This window comes from Dasypus novemcinctus, chromosome 10 (assembly GCF_030445035.2).
Source record: "Dasypus novemcinctus isolate mDasNov1 chromosome 10, mDasNov1.1.hap2, whole genome shotgun sequence".
NCBI lineage: Eukaryota > Metazoa > Chordata > Mammalia > Cingulata > Dasypodidae > Dasypus > Dasypus novemcinctus.
This window is the reverse complement of record NC_080682.1, coordinates 29,558,817-29,573,909: the sequence shown is the minus strand read 5'-3', so window position 1 is coordinate 29,573,909 and position 15,093 is coordinate 29,558,817. Positions and strand designations below refer to the sequence as shown.

General features: G+C 36.9%; 1 protein-coding gene and 2 pseudogenes across 1 annotated transcript; 1 reads left to right on the top strand and 2 right to left on the bottom strand.

Annotated features, from left to right (window-relative positions):
- Nucleotides 1-6,206: 6,206 nt before the first annotated feature.
- On the bottom strand, nt 6,207-7,139 carry LOC101414567 (olfactory receptor 5W2-like). The gene has a single exon (XM_012528305.4). It carries the CDS (start codon nt 7,137-7,139, stop codon nt 6,207-6,209), a length of 933 nt encoding a protein of 310 aa, XP_012383759.2.
- Nucleotides 7,140-11,805: 4,666 nt separating this feature from the next.
- On the top strand, nt 11,806-11,958 carry LOC111766100 (U1 spliceosomal RNA; annotated as a pseudogene).
- Nucleotides 11,959-13,651: 1,693 nt separating this feature from the next.
- LOC111766101 (U1 spliceosomal RNA) lies at nt 13,652-13,804 on the bottom strand (annotated as a pseudogene).
- Between the last annotated feature and the right edge of the window lie 1,289 nt (nt 13,805-15,093).

Sequence of the window (15,093 nt, the reverse complement as noted above, 5' to 3'; positions counted from 1 at the left end):
GTATGAATCACTTCTGTATATCGGCAAGCACAGATTGTTATGGGTTCATCGATCATCTATTCTAGACTTATGTTTCAAGACAACGTACAACATCAAACATGAGTCATGTAAAGTCTATATCTTAATACAGTTGACTTAACTGTCACTAAACCACCCAATGCAAAATTTCTGTTTTAAAATACACTAAGACATATTAGGCAGATGACATTTTATGCATGTCAATACTTAAGATCTTTTCATGTTTCTTTTAAAACTCTACTTGTGAGTAAAGAGAAAGATGCCTTTTATTGTTGTTGGTTACCTTGCTTTGTATAAAGTTAGAAGACTCATCAAATTAAAATCAGGGGAATTAGTATATTTTGATTTTGAGAGATGTTATTTTGTTGACAATGGTAATGGCTTTTCACATTTCATTGCCATTCTTTATGTAATGCTCTTGATAGTAATATATAACATTTATTCCTGTGGGGAATAGTGTTGATGAAGAATTGAAACACCTGAGTAATTATTAATAATTGTCCACCAGGTAACTATAAGAAGTTGATGGATTTGTATTACTCAAAAGCTTTATTTGCATTAGCTACTTTATCTAATATATATTTGGAGTAGATGAAGTCTTCCTTGCTCAACTTCTGATTCTTTTCCAATCATGCGGTCACCCCTCGGGGTGAAGTGTGGTTTGCTGGCCTGGCAGGGGAGCGGCCACGGTAGGCCTAATTCCGCTGCCCCCATAATAGGGTGGTTGGTCGGGCCCACCGCCACCCCTGAAGGAAGCTCGGCATGGGCGCAGAGTGCCCTCGGGTCTCCCCTTCTCGGCAGCCATGCTTCCGCGGCCGCCCCTCCTCCCAGATGGCGCCACCCGATGCCTTGTGGGGCGGCACCCTTCTTCTTCCTTCTCCCTGCGCAGGCACAGGGCAGAAAATTCCAGTCTGCCCTTTTCCCCTCCCCCGACAGCAGCAACAGCCAGGTGTGGGCGGAAAAATCCAGCCCGCCCTTTTCCCTTCCCCCGACAGCAGCAACAGCCAGGCGTGGGCGGGAAACTCAAGTCTGCCCTCCACCCCAGCAACAGCAGCCACCAATCCCTAAACCCTGCCCCTTCTCCCAGCAACAGCGACAGCCAATCCCTAACCACCACCCCTCCCCCGTCCAGTACCGCCCACTGACCTTTCGTCGGCAACCAATCAGAACAGGGCGTGGCTTCGACCAATCAGCCTTCCCCAGCCCCTATAAAACTGTTGCCTCTCCCTCAGTAAAGTGGACTTGCGTGTTTACCTTGTCTCCGTGGTAGTTCTTCTGCCGTGCGCCCTCCAGTCCTGAGAGCCCCCAACAAGGGCCTGGCCTCCCTTGTCCCTAGTTCGTCGCCTGCTTCTCCGGGCGACCCCTTCGTCGCCTGCTTCTCCGGGCGACCCCTTCGTCGCCGGCTTCGCCGGGCGACCCCGTCAGCCGAACCGCGCAACCCCTTGTGAGACCGATCCCTCGTCTGCTGCCGGACCGACCCCTCGTCCCAAGTGGGACCGACCCCTCGTCCCAAGCGGGACCGACCCCTCGTCCAGAGCTGGACCGACCCCTCGTCCGCAGCCAGACCCGACCTCTACCGACCGAGCAAACCGTCGCACAATCACATTTTCGCTTTAGGTGCTTAGCCCTCCCCAAGGATGTCAGATCTCGGCTTAAAGGAATTCCCTGCTTAGACAGGATCCAGATTTAGGTACCTAAGCATGACTTGCCCCTCAGATAACATATTCCGATTTCCTTCCAGGCCTCCCCATTAAAACATAAGTCTCAATAGCTGCATCATTACTACAAATTGGATATCATAGTTGGCCAACCAAAGGGATTTGTGTTTTACTTCAGAATGACACTGTTATCATTTAAAACAATGTCTTTAGGAGGAAATTAGGCATCAGAGGCAAGCACATGACAAGCATATACCTATCTTTAAGGCTTTCTGGGTGCCACTGCTGCCACCAAAAATAATGCTATGCAGTCAATTGTCTATGTATAAAACTTCAGAAAATCATTCCCTGGAACTAAGGTATAGACGTTAGGAAAAAACAGAGTTCAATGCATAATACTAGTACAAAGTACATTTAGTCTCATTGCCAGTTCTGAATGAATAAAAAATGCCCCTGTGTTGATACAGACATTTTTGATCTACAAGTGAAGCAGCACATTTTGAGCAATAAAAATAATAATTATTGATTTATATATTATATGGAAGTTGCAGTCTATTTTAAATTTGAAAATATATTTGACTATTGTATACAAGAAACTACTAAAGATTGAAAAAATAATGAAATCCAACAGTTGCTTAAAATATGATACCTCATAGCCTTTGTTTTTAAAGCATTTTAAAAATAATTTTGTGATTAGCATGTCAAGAGATTTTTCAGAAATGAAAATATCTGTGCACCTAGAACCCATAACATAAGATAGGACATTACCAAGCATCTCAGTAACCATCCCCATACCCTAGCACAACTTAATGTGCGATATATATAGATTAGTTTGTATATTTTTAACCATGTGGAAGTGAAATCCTACAGTTTGTATACAATTATGTCAGACCTCTTTTACTAAAGTTTATGTGTGTGAGATTCCTCCATGTTGGAATTTCTTCCGATCATTCTTAATTTTCATGGATGGGTAGTAGTCCTATATAGCATATAGCATATATTTTTTATTTGATCTAGAGCAGAAGTTTGCAAATATGGGCCATAAAAATTGTATTGAAATGCAGACACCCACGTTCATTTGTATATTGGTTTGGATTGTAGTGATACAAAGGCAAGTTTGAATGCTTTTAACGAGGCTTTATGGTGTGCAAAGTCTAAAAGTTATTAATGATATGCAAAAAAAAACCCACAAAACCATCAACCCTTATGTAATGTGTTGATAGAAACCTGAGTCATTTTCAGATTTATGTTATTGTAAATAATACTACTGTTAAAAATTTTGTACATAGCTTTTGTGGTTTCATTCCCTTATCGTCTTCGCTAAAACTAGAAATCCAAGTTTTAGATTTTTTTATGTCATGTGTATGTTCAGCTGTAGAAGATACTTCTATATAGCTTTCAAAATAAGGTTGACAGTTTTCATTTGTGTGAGAATTATGGATGTTCCATGTACTCCCAGTACTTATTAGCTCTGATTATCCTCACTTTAACTGTCCTGTAAATAAGTCATCATATTGCAGTGAGGCTTTACTTTTTATTTACATATAAAGTTGGATATCCATTTCTTTGATGTGTCTTTTAAAGTGGGAATGTGAATAAGAATCTAGCTAGAAGGGCTTTGTTTATAAGTATTAATGCAAAGAATGTCTCATGATGATGGAAGGAGATTGTTATGGGGGGAGGAGTGGGGGGAGGAGTTAGGGGGTATACAGGGACATCATAGTTTTTTAATGTAATATTAAAAAATAAAGACAAAAAAACAACAATAATGCAAGTTATTGGTGGTAGGGTGAGTTATGAGAGTCCTGTATGATGTTATGTATGTTTGCTTTGTAAGTTCACAACCGTTATTATACATTTATTGTTTATGTATTTTTATGTGTGAGTGATATACTTCAATAAATAAAAATGTGGAAAAAAGTATTTGGCCTTTTGATAAACCTATGATCTCACTGATCTCATGTCATATCAGACTAGATACACAGTACTTTCCTTTTTATAGAGATGAATCAACTCGCTTTTTTTCCAAAATCAGTCTAATAGCGTGGTAGATTTATTATTATCATAGATCTACATAGAGACAAAAGGTGGCATCTGGAAGGACTTCAGTGATTTTGAAATTAAGTCCCTCTTTTACAGAGAAAGAACTAAAGTCTATCAAGGAAGAGTGACTTGTTAAAGGGCACAGTGGTTTTAGTGGCACTAAGGCACCTGGTACACAGCAGGTTCATAACACAGGGTTTCCTCAAGGGAGGTAAATTTGCTGCTTCTGGCTTTAATGCCTACCTCCACTAACTGAGTCATTGAACATTATTGCTCTTCTAGTCTCACAAATGTGGCTCATCATCTTGTATCTTTCTATTTACTGTTTAATATACACCCAAATCCATTACTGTGCCATTCTTATGTTCAGGGGTTAGTGAGAAGACCTAAGGAAGTAGTATAGATCTAGGAATATGCTTATATTAGCCCACTACACATATGCTTGTAATATAAAGTTTGGAAAATAAATTTCCCATTATTAGTTGGTAGGTGTGTGAGAAAGGTGTGAGGTAGAGAAACAGAATAACAGAGTTCAATGAAGAAATATGCAGCAGGGTTAGGATAGATTAAAGCCTTTTGAAGTTAGGTTCTTACTATTCCTGTAGCATTCCAAAGTAGAAAGATCCCTTCAATCCATCTTCCTAAGCTCCTATATGAGTCATGAATCTTTTAAATAAGATTCCCAATAATTGGTTATTCTACCTCAAGTTGCACATTTAAGGAAAACACAATCAAAATAGTCAATTCCATTTTGGGTATCTTTTATTGGGCTTAAAATAGCCTTCCTTCTATTTCACACTCACTAGGTGTATAAAGAGGTCAATTTGGAGATCAAATTGATCTTTAGATATACATATATATATATCACATATATATATGTGAGCTTGATGGGTTAATTATATGACATGTTCAGGTATTCCAAGTTGGTGGCAATCCATTGAAGTCCTTCCACTGTTTGAACTTTAGTATTTCAATTTCAAATGCAGTTTTCTAACATGCTTCTGCACATAATAACTATTCCATCACAGTATGGACTAATTGAGAAAATATGGTGGGGGAGAAAACCCTTAAAGTCATTTGTCTAAACAAGATTTCTACATAGGCTGTTTCAACTTTTATAATTTCCCTTAACATTCCTAAGAATCCACAAATGAATGCGAACTTGTAGAGCACAGGAGGTCTTCAGGCTTTACTCCCATTCTTAAATTTTTTCACACTGAGCATTTTACACTGTCAACAATCAAGTCTAATTAATTTCATGTCTTTAGCTTGTACAATTATATAATTCAGAGTGTCCTTTAATGTTGCTAGAACTGAAGCAGATTAAATAGGTGAACATCAAGAAAGTAGACCAATGGATGTTCTTTATTCCTGAATTATTAGTAGGTATTCCTTCATATATCTACTAGTTATAGTAACCACAACAAGTACATGTGCTATATGCTATGAAAAAATATAGTCAAGGCACATACTCTACCTTCAGTTAAATTTGTTTTGACTAGCCTTTAATAATCACTTGATATTGATAATATTGTTTTTATCTTGTTACTTATCGGTGGCTTTATTTCCCATTTTGTGCTCAAGACATGAGGCAGATTCTTCAGACAACAGAAATGAAAAAATCAGTTATTAAACACAAAATGCTTTCACAGTCCCATGTTGGAGAAAATGATTTAATATACAGAATAATATTATGAAAATTCCTTGAGGAGAAATTTGCTTCTGAATACAAAAATAAGAGCATTTAATATGGGTGGGTAAAAGAGAATAGAAGAAAAGCTTTTCTGGAGGAAGTTATGAAGGAATTAAGAATTATCAGTCAGGGATGTACTTTCCTCAGGTCCTTCCCTTTGTTCTTTATAGCCTAAGCCTGTTGGGTTTATCACTTCTTTAAAGGCAAATTGTTGTCCTCCTCCTTGGACCCTCCCTAATTGCTAGTCTCTCTGCCTAAGGCCTATGACACAATTTATCTGTTCAGGGAAACTTTCCTACTCTGTCTACCAAGTCAGACACTATTTTTTGGCTTTTTATTGGTCTTTTTTATTGTGTGATTATTTGCAGTTTAAATGAATTTTTCAATGCTTAACTAATGTTTGTTTTTGCATTAGATTATTCATTAGTATAAGAACTACCATATTCACCATGAAATACTATACATCTAAATGTACAAAAGACAGTAATACAATATATTTTAAAACAATGGAAATAGTACACAAATGAAATCTGAACAAATATAAAATTGACATAACAAGAAGTGTCAGGCAAGTTTCACACAAAGAAGGAATTAGAAATTCAGGGCATACAATGAAATATGATTGTTTAGGGAAATGCAAAAATTTGGTATGGATAGTAATTTAGTGAATAATTCTTTATAAATTAGTATTTGAGGCAACTTTTCTCTCATGCATTATCATAGAATTTTATGAAAACAACAACCAAAATTCACACACATATATACATGCATATACATTTATATAATATAAATACTTAAAACCACCTTTTATTTTTCAGTCTTTCCAAAGCCTCTTTCACATCTTTGTTCCGTAGGCTATAAATCAGGGGGTTTAACATGGGAATCACAAGGGTATAAAACATCGAGGTTATTTTGTCTTGATCTAAGGAGTAGGAAGAACTGGGCCGGAAATACATGAAGATCACAGTTCCCTGGAAAATTGCGACAGCAGTCAAGTGGGATGTACAGGTGGAGAAAGCTTTCAATCTCCCCTCAATAGAGTGGATCTTTAACACTGATAGAATAATATAACAGTAAGACACTATAACTCCTGAAATGGTAGTCAGTTCAATGAAGCCAAAAATGGTGAATAATGCCAGTTCATTGACCTGTATATCAGAGCATGAAAGGAGGTAAAGAGGAGGTAAATCACAAAAGAAATGATTAATCTCATTTGACCCACAGAAACATAAGCGGAATGTTAATATTGTATGTGTCAGAGCGTCTGCTATTCCTACCAGGTACACCCCAGCCATGAGCATGGAGCACACCCTGCTGGACATGTTGACTGTATAGAGCAAGGGGTTACTAATGGCCTCGTACCTATCAAAGGCCATCACTGCCAGCAGGAGACACTCCGAATCTGCAAAGATACAGAAGATGAAGAATTGCAGAGCACAAGCAAAAAAAGGAATTGATTTATTTTTACCAAAGAAGTCCATCAGCATCTTGGGTCCAATTGCTGTGGAATAGCAGAGGTCACAGAAGGAGAGGTGGCTGAGGAAAAAGTACATTGGTGTGTGAAGCTGGGAATCTAATCTAATTAAAATGATCATTCCAAGATTTGCCAAAATATTAATGAGGTAAACAGCTAGAAGTATGATAAAGAGGGTCACTTTCACCTCAGAGTTAGAAGCTATTCCTATGAAAAGGAATTCAGTTAAGGAAGAACAATTTCCCCTGTCCATTCTTCTTTGTTCTTGTGCTAAACTTACAAAAATAATCAAGAAATTTGTCAATTGATGTTTAGCACTCTGGACATCCACAAACTATTATCTGTAAAGCAGAAAGTGATGGTTTCTATAAAATTTCTTCTCTCTCCTCATAATATTAACAGGCATGTTTCAGTCACTTAGAAAACGTTCTTACCTATTTGACAAAAATGAAAATTATCTGATCAGAAATGAGAAACTATGATCTCTATCTAGATTCCACTCATGAAATTTATAAGTTCCTCACTATTTTAATTTCTCTTGGCCTTCATTTCTTTATTTCAGGGAATTTAATTGGATTACTTGAAATCCCATTCCATCATCAAAATATTGTGGTAGAAACACTCATAATAGTGAGACAAAGCTCCAAGGTACAAGACCAATGATCTGATATGATTGAAAATATGTACATGGACAAAAAGATCACAATTATTGTATTTCTTCCAAAATCATGATTAGTTTAAATTACCTGTTACCTAGAGAAATAATGAGCCTATCACTGAGTAAAAAATAAAGAAATTCATTTTGTAACTGTTCTTGGTCTATGTTATCTTTACTAGTTACTGATATGAAATATGTTTTATTGAGTTTTTCTCTACAAAGTTATTACTGCTAAGCTACAACATTCATTACCTATTTGTAGAAGTGTTCTGGTGCCATGGACAAGTCTCTTGACAAGTGAAAAAAAGCGCTGAAAAAAAATGGAAGTAAAATTTATACACATACATTTGCATCCTTTTATATTTCAAATTAATTTTTCTATTAAAAACTGATATGAGAAACAAGCTAACTAATGTTTCTAGCTACATAGAGTTCTGTTTCTTGTGCAACTGTATTTATTTGTGTATGTTTAATGTAATTGTGTATGTGTCTATAATATCTCTGTTGATATATGAGATTTGAAATGTGGATGATGGTCTGATTTATTTTAATTTTAAGCTTAAGTAAATGTGGCATGTGATCAACATGGAGTAGAATTTGTACAAATTGATATTTATAATATGCATCTCAAATATTTTTGAAATGAAGCTAAAAATAAAATCTGAAAATCATTTACACATTTTCACAATGATAAAAGGAGTAAAGTTTTCTAATGAACCTAAATTAAATAAACTTTAAATACATTTTTTGTGTGTGTGTGGATAGTAAAGATATCAATTAGATTCCGTCAGCTTTGAGATGAAAATAGTTTTTTGGCCAATAGTTTGCACAGTTTATTACTTTATACCCAAAAAAGCAGGTATAAAATGATTCACTTACAAATCCTTATATATTTTTCCAAAAATAGGTTTCTTTTCTTCCTATTATTTAAATTTGGAGACTTCTTCAGAAACCTACCTGAATAATGCAAGTCTTTCTGCCATTGCCTCTCGTAGTTGAACAAAAAGGAAACAGCATTTGTTTTACCTAGTAACATTTGGGACTTAAATCTCTGAAGCATCTGTCTTTACATTTCTGTGTTATACACTCATGAGATTAATTACATTAAGTTCTGTATTTTCCCCTGTGAATACTTCAATAATTTTCACAACTATTGAGACTTAGTTTTTTAATTTTAAAAGTAGATTTAGAAAACATAAATGTTACATAAAATATATAGTGGATTCCCATATGCCCAACTCCTGCTCCCTCCCACACTTTCCCACATTAACAACATCTTTCACTAGTATGATACATTTGTTACAATTGATAAACACATTTTTAAAAAAAAATTTCTTTCCCATTCCCCCCGCCACCCCGGCCCGGTTGTCTGTTCTCTGTGCCTAATTGCTGCATCTTCTTTGTCCGCTTCTGTTGTTGTCAGTGGCACGGGAAATCTGTGTTTCTTTATTTTCTTTTTCTTTTTCTTTTTGTTGCATCATCTTGTTGTGTCAGCTCTCCATGTGTGCGGCACCATTCCTGGGCAGGCTGCACTTTCTTTCGCGCTGGGCAGCTCTCCTTACGGGGTGCACTCCTTGCGCATGGGGCTCTGCTACACGGGGGACACCCCGGTGTGGCAGGGCACTCCTTGTGTGCATCAGCACTGTGCATGGGCCAGCTCCACATGGGACAAGGAGGCCCGGGATTTGAACCATGGACCTCCCATGTGGTAGATGGACGCCCTAACCACTGGGCCAAGTTCGCCACCCACAGATAAACACATTTTGAAGCATTGCTACTAACCATGGACTAGAGTTTACCTTACACTTTACATTCTGCCCTGCACAATTTTATAGGTTATGACAAAATTTATAATGGCCTATATCTGTCATTGCAATGTCAGGTAGGACAATTCCAATATTCCGAAAGTGCCCCCATGTTTCATGTATTCTTCTTCTCCCTCCCCTGAGAACCTCTAGTGGCCACTCCCTTTTTATCAGACATAAAGGTACTTCCATTTCTAGAACAATAAAAAGTATATAATAAAATAATAATGTCTACTTTGTCCTTTGTTCATTCCCCAATCTTGAGGATTTTGGGATGGTAATACCCACTCTGTTTCTAACTGAGAGGAGGCTTAGAATTCATGGATCAGATGGATGGAACTATCTTGCTTGGAGTTGCAGACACTCTGTTCCTTAGGATGGACATTGTCCATCATCTCCTTGTTAGTTGAACTGGGTGAATCCAAAGACCTGGAGAGTAGATGTTACAACTCTGCTGAGATTCAGGGCTCAACCAAACAGACCAAGATTTAAATCTCTGGGACATATATTTAGCAAGTATAGAGCTAATTTTAGGTTCAAATAAAAGGGGCAGAAGAGCCATGTGTAGGGAAACTATAAATGAGTCTAACTCTGTTACACTAGGCAGCATAAATTCCAAAGTAAGGCCCATTGACAGGATGCCTAGTTACTGAGCTTGTCTGCCCTTTTTGTGGTGTCTAGATGTCTCTAGAACCCTCAGGAGTACTGCTGTTTGAGGCACCATTTACTGTGTCAGTCAATGAGATCCTGCTGATATGTACATATGTATAACCTGTGGAATGACCTCCTGACTTACTGAAATCCCTTAGCTATAAAAAAATCATTTTTATTTAGTGTTTTCCCCTTTTGGTCAAGGTCTCTTTACAGGTGCACTGCTAATTGACTTTGGTAATAATCCCTCAGTGCCAGGGAGGCTTATTCCCATGAGTCGTGCCCCATGCCAGGGGAAAGGTGGTGCATTTATATGCTGAGATTTGCTTAGAGAAAGACCATTTTTGAGCAACAAGGAGGCTTTCAATAGGTAACTCCTGGCAATAAAATACTAAACTAAGTTTCAATTGTTTCAATTTTATGAAGAGGTTCAGATGTACAATCATCAATATCAAAGACCTGGTAAAATGGTATGTCTTCTTTCATGAGGCACTGCCCATGTACTCAGAGGATTCTTGACATTCTATTATAGAATGTAGGAGAACTCCTCAGAATGGGAATTCAATATTCTTTCAGTTATTATGGGGTCTCCACCCACTGAGATGGTGCCCCATGAATACCTGAATGCATTCATGTGTCTTAGAAGCTTGCCCAAGTTGCACCCCTCCCCACAAATCCCCCCATTTTGACACCCTGTACCAATAGTATGCTCCTATCACAGTTGTGACCCTCTTGTGCCCAAAATGTCTTAAAAAATGAAGCAAAAAATAAGCAAATAAAATTAAGAAAATAATAACAATTTAAAAAATATCAAAATGCAACAGGAACAGAAACAAATATTGAGATAAGATTTTAAAAATTCATATGTTGTGTCTGTCATCCCTAAAGATCTGTTATCTTGTGTGCACAGCGACAATTTCTTCTGTATGCTCCCTCAGTGTCTTATTTTTTTTTCATTTTATCTTTAAAGAAGATTTAGGTTACAGAAAAGTCATTTGGAAAATATAGGGGATTCCTATATATCCAACATCCTCCCCCTTTTCCACTCTCCCCCACTGAGCTTTAAATTCTTCACTCTTGTCAACAAGTTCATCAAAATCAGGAAGGCATCTGCAATTGATTTTTTTCATTAATATTTATTTTTGCTAGACAAGTTGTAGTTATCATGGATAAAATATATAAAATACAGAGTAATCATATACCACCCTATTATTAACACCTTGCATTAATGAGGTACATTTGTTATAATTCATGAAAGAACATTTTTTAAATTGTTCTATTAACATAGACCATTGTTTATAATAGGGTACATTGTATTGTACAGTCCTGCTTTTTCTTTTACTTTTTAATCTAGTAATATATATACATCTGTACATAGGTAGATAAATAAATATATCCTCCGACATCAAGTCCCTAACAACAACTAATCTTCCCTATTCTATTTATTTACCTTTTCTGGACATTTAATATAAAGGACTCTTATAATATGTGGCCTTCTGTGTCAGACTTCTTTCACTTGCCATAATGTTTTCAAGCTTCATCTATGCTGTCGCATGTTCCTGTATTTCATTATTTTACATGATCAAATAATATTCCATTGTATGGGCACACCAAATTTCATTATTCACTCATCAGTTAATGGATATTTGGTCAATTTATACTTTTTCACTGTTATAATTAATGCTTCTATGGACATTCATATCTTTCATACTCTGCTGATGTGAACATGAACTGCCACAATCAATTTGAAAAACAGGCAGTTTCTTAGTTAAACGTACACCTGAAAAAAAAAAAAGAGAGAAAAAATATTTACGTGGCAGGGGATTAAGAAGGTGGTTTTCTAGGGCGAGGTTTATCCACTGCGCGCCGGGAGTGCTGACCCCTGTGATTTCCCCAAATGCAGGAAACTCGACTGCATAATTTGTGGTAGTGGGAGACTGCGTTTGTGCTCTTCCATGAAAGAAAAAAAAATGTACACCTGCCCTATGATCCAACTATTTTATTCTTCTCAAGAGAAAATACATAATAAGGCCATGAAAATATTTGTATATGAATATTTATAGGAGTTTTATTTGAAATAGCTAAAAAGTTGGTAACAATTCAAATATATAATAGATGAATGGCTACACATGTTTTGGTATATCCATATAATGGAATAATACTCATCAACAAAAACAAATATGCTATGAAACACAAAACAAATTAAATATCACAATAATTTGGTGAATGAAAGAATCTATCCATGTAAGAATACATATTGTGATTCCATTTATATAAAATGCAAGTGATAGAATATAGAATGGTGATTACTCTTGGTGGGGTATAAAGAGGAAGTGACAAAGGGCAAAAAGTTTTGGGATATGGCAGACATATTCATTATCTTGATTGTGGTGATGACTTAACAGTGGATACTTGGCATAAAGAGAGCTGGAAGAGAAGATTCTGGTACAATATATTAATAAATAACTTCAAATTCATTGAATAATTCCTTGACATTCTTCAAATAGATTCTGTGGAAAGAAAGGAAGTCTGATTCTAGACTCAGTTATTTGACTACCCAGCTCTCAGTCTTTGAGTCACTGGAAAACCATCCAAATTCTCCATTGTTTAGTTTTCTTCCTGGAAATAATTGGTCTAAATAAGTCTTAAGAAAACTTTCAGTACTAAAATATTGTGGAGGCGGCAGACTTGGCCCAGTGGATAGGGCATCCACCTACTAAATGGGAGGTCCGCCGTTCAAACCCCAGGCCTCCTTGACTCTTGTGGAGCTGGCCCATGTACAATGCTGATGCGCACAAGGAGTGCCCTGCCACGCAGGGTTATCCCCCACGTAGGGGAGCCCCACACGCAAGGAGTGCACCCGTAAGGAGAGCCGCCAAGCACGAAAGAAAGTGCAGCCTGCTCAGGAATGGCATCACTCACACAGAGAGCTTATGCAGAAAGATGACTCAACAAAAAGAAACACAGATTCCGGAGCTGCTGAAAACAACAGAAGCAGGCAAAAAGAAGAACACGCAACAGACAACAGACAACTGGGGAGGAGGGAAAGGGGAAAGAAAGAAATAAAATAAAATCTTTAAAAAATATATTGTGGATTAATCCCAAAATCAATGAATGAAGGAATAGAAAATTCAGAAATAACTCACTGAAATCATGTTCTTAAATTGCACTAATAGTGAGCACAGGTATGATTTGCAAAATTACATGGATTCTATTTATAGTCCTTTGAAATGGAAAACAATGCAGTGATCTTACACCTATGTTGATTACTTTTAGAATAATAATGACTATTTAAACTCTTTAACTATTAAAAAGTTATCACCATTCACATTATTTCTTTGGTGTTTAGTGACACAAAAGTAAGGTATTCCTGTAATTAGGTTTTGCAGATATGTTTAATTCCTGTAATAATCATTGTTTCATAGCATATTCCTTTTTGTTGATGAGTATTATTCCATTATATGGATATACCAAAACATGTGTAGCCATTCATCTATTATATATCTGAATTGTTACCAACTTTTTAGCTATTTCAAATAAAACTCCTATAAATATTCATATACAAATATTTTCATGGCCTTATTATGTATTTTCTCTTGAGAAGAATAAAATAGTTGGATCATAGGGCAGGTGTACATTTTTTTTTTCTTTCATGGAAGAGCACAAACGCAGTCTCCCACTACCACAAATTATGCAGTCGAGTTTCCTGCATTTGGGGGAATCACAGGGGTCAGCACTCCCGGCGCGCAGTGGATAAACCTCGCCCTAGAAAACCACCTTCTTAATCCCCTGCCACGTAAATATTTTTTCTTTTTTTTTTTTAAAAGTCTTAGGACATCTAGAGTAGTGTGTGAATTACAAGAATCCTAAATCATCCCAGAGGGATAAAATGACATGAGACTTGTGTATTTGGAGAGAAAGCTAATTTTTTTCAGTGGTTTGTGTGCTTATGTTAAGAGCAAGCATACTATTGCTATTGTCTTTATTTATTTAAAGTTAAATATGGTTCAAAGAGCTGTGTATGCATGGCAAGTTGAGGAGTGCATTGTTCAGGATCTTGCTGTTAACTTGATTATGGCTGGCGGCCTCACTTCCAAAATCTTTTTCCAAGGGTTCCAAGTTAGAATTAGTTAAAATAGGAATTTGCTTTTCCTATTTGAAAAAGATTTGGAATTAACTTTTCTATTCCCATAATATTTATCATGACTCTACTTCTGTAACTGAATGAGAATTTAATGGGTTTCAGCAGGAGTTCAGGTTTTCACCAACTATGACAGGAGGAGGTCTTTGTCAAATTATAGGTAAATGGGTGGCTTCAGAAAAACCTAGCTATGCTGGGCCCGAAATACAAATTCAGCCCTTGCTAAATCCCATAAAGGCTTGAAATTTAGTAGCCTTCTACATCTTCAGGGCATTGAAATACACAGTGCTTGCTACTTGTGGAAGAGAAAGTGCAGACCAGGAGGGAAGGAAGCCCAGCAGATGTTAGTGGCTTTCAGAGTCGTTAAGAAGCAGGCATAGCTGAGACAAGGTTTCATCTGTGTAAGTGCTTCTCTGATTGGGCTGTATGTTGAAATCACCTGGGGGGGGGGGGAGCTCAAAAAGAATACTTTCTATTATTAGTCAATCCTTCAGTTGGAAACATTTTATATTTCCACTGGTGGAGTCATTGGTGACTTAATTCTTTAGTATCAAAAAACAGTGGTATAGCAAAAATGTAACTTTCATATTCATCTTCATGCTATTTGGTGCAGTTATTACCACTAGTAGATACTTGCATATATTTAAGAAATAGGCCATGAAAAGCTTTGTTGAGATAGATAGCATCTCATCTTGCTCTGTGCAATTATTATCCCCTATAACTGTAGCTAAGGAAATCTGATACTTAACCTAATACTACAGGGTGTGGTATGCTTGTGCAGTTGTGAGTGAAGGTGTTCTCCTCCCAATTTAAGCAAAACAAAATCTCAGGAGAAGTACTGTTGGTCAGGAATACCAAATAAAACCTCCTAGGGGAATTGATGACTGGCATAAAAATGGTTTTGGCTTTCACAGAAGAGTGCATAGATTTAAAAATATCATAAAGTTTTGAT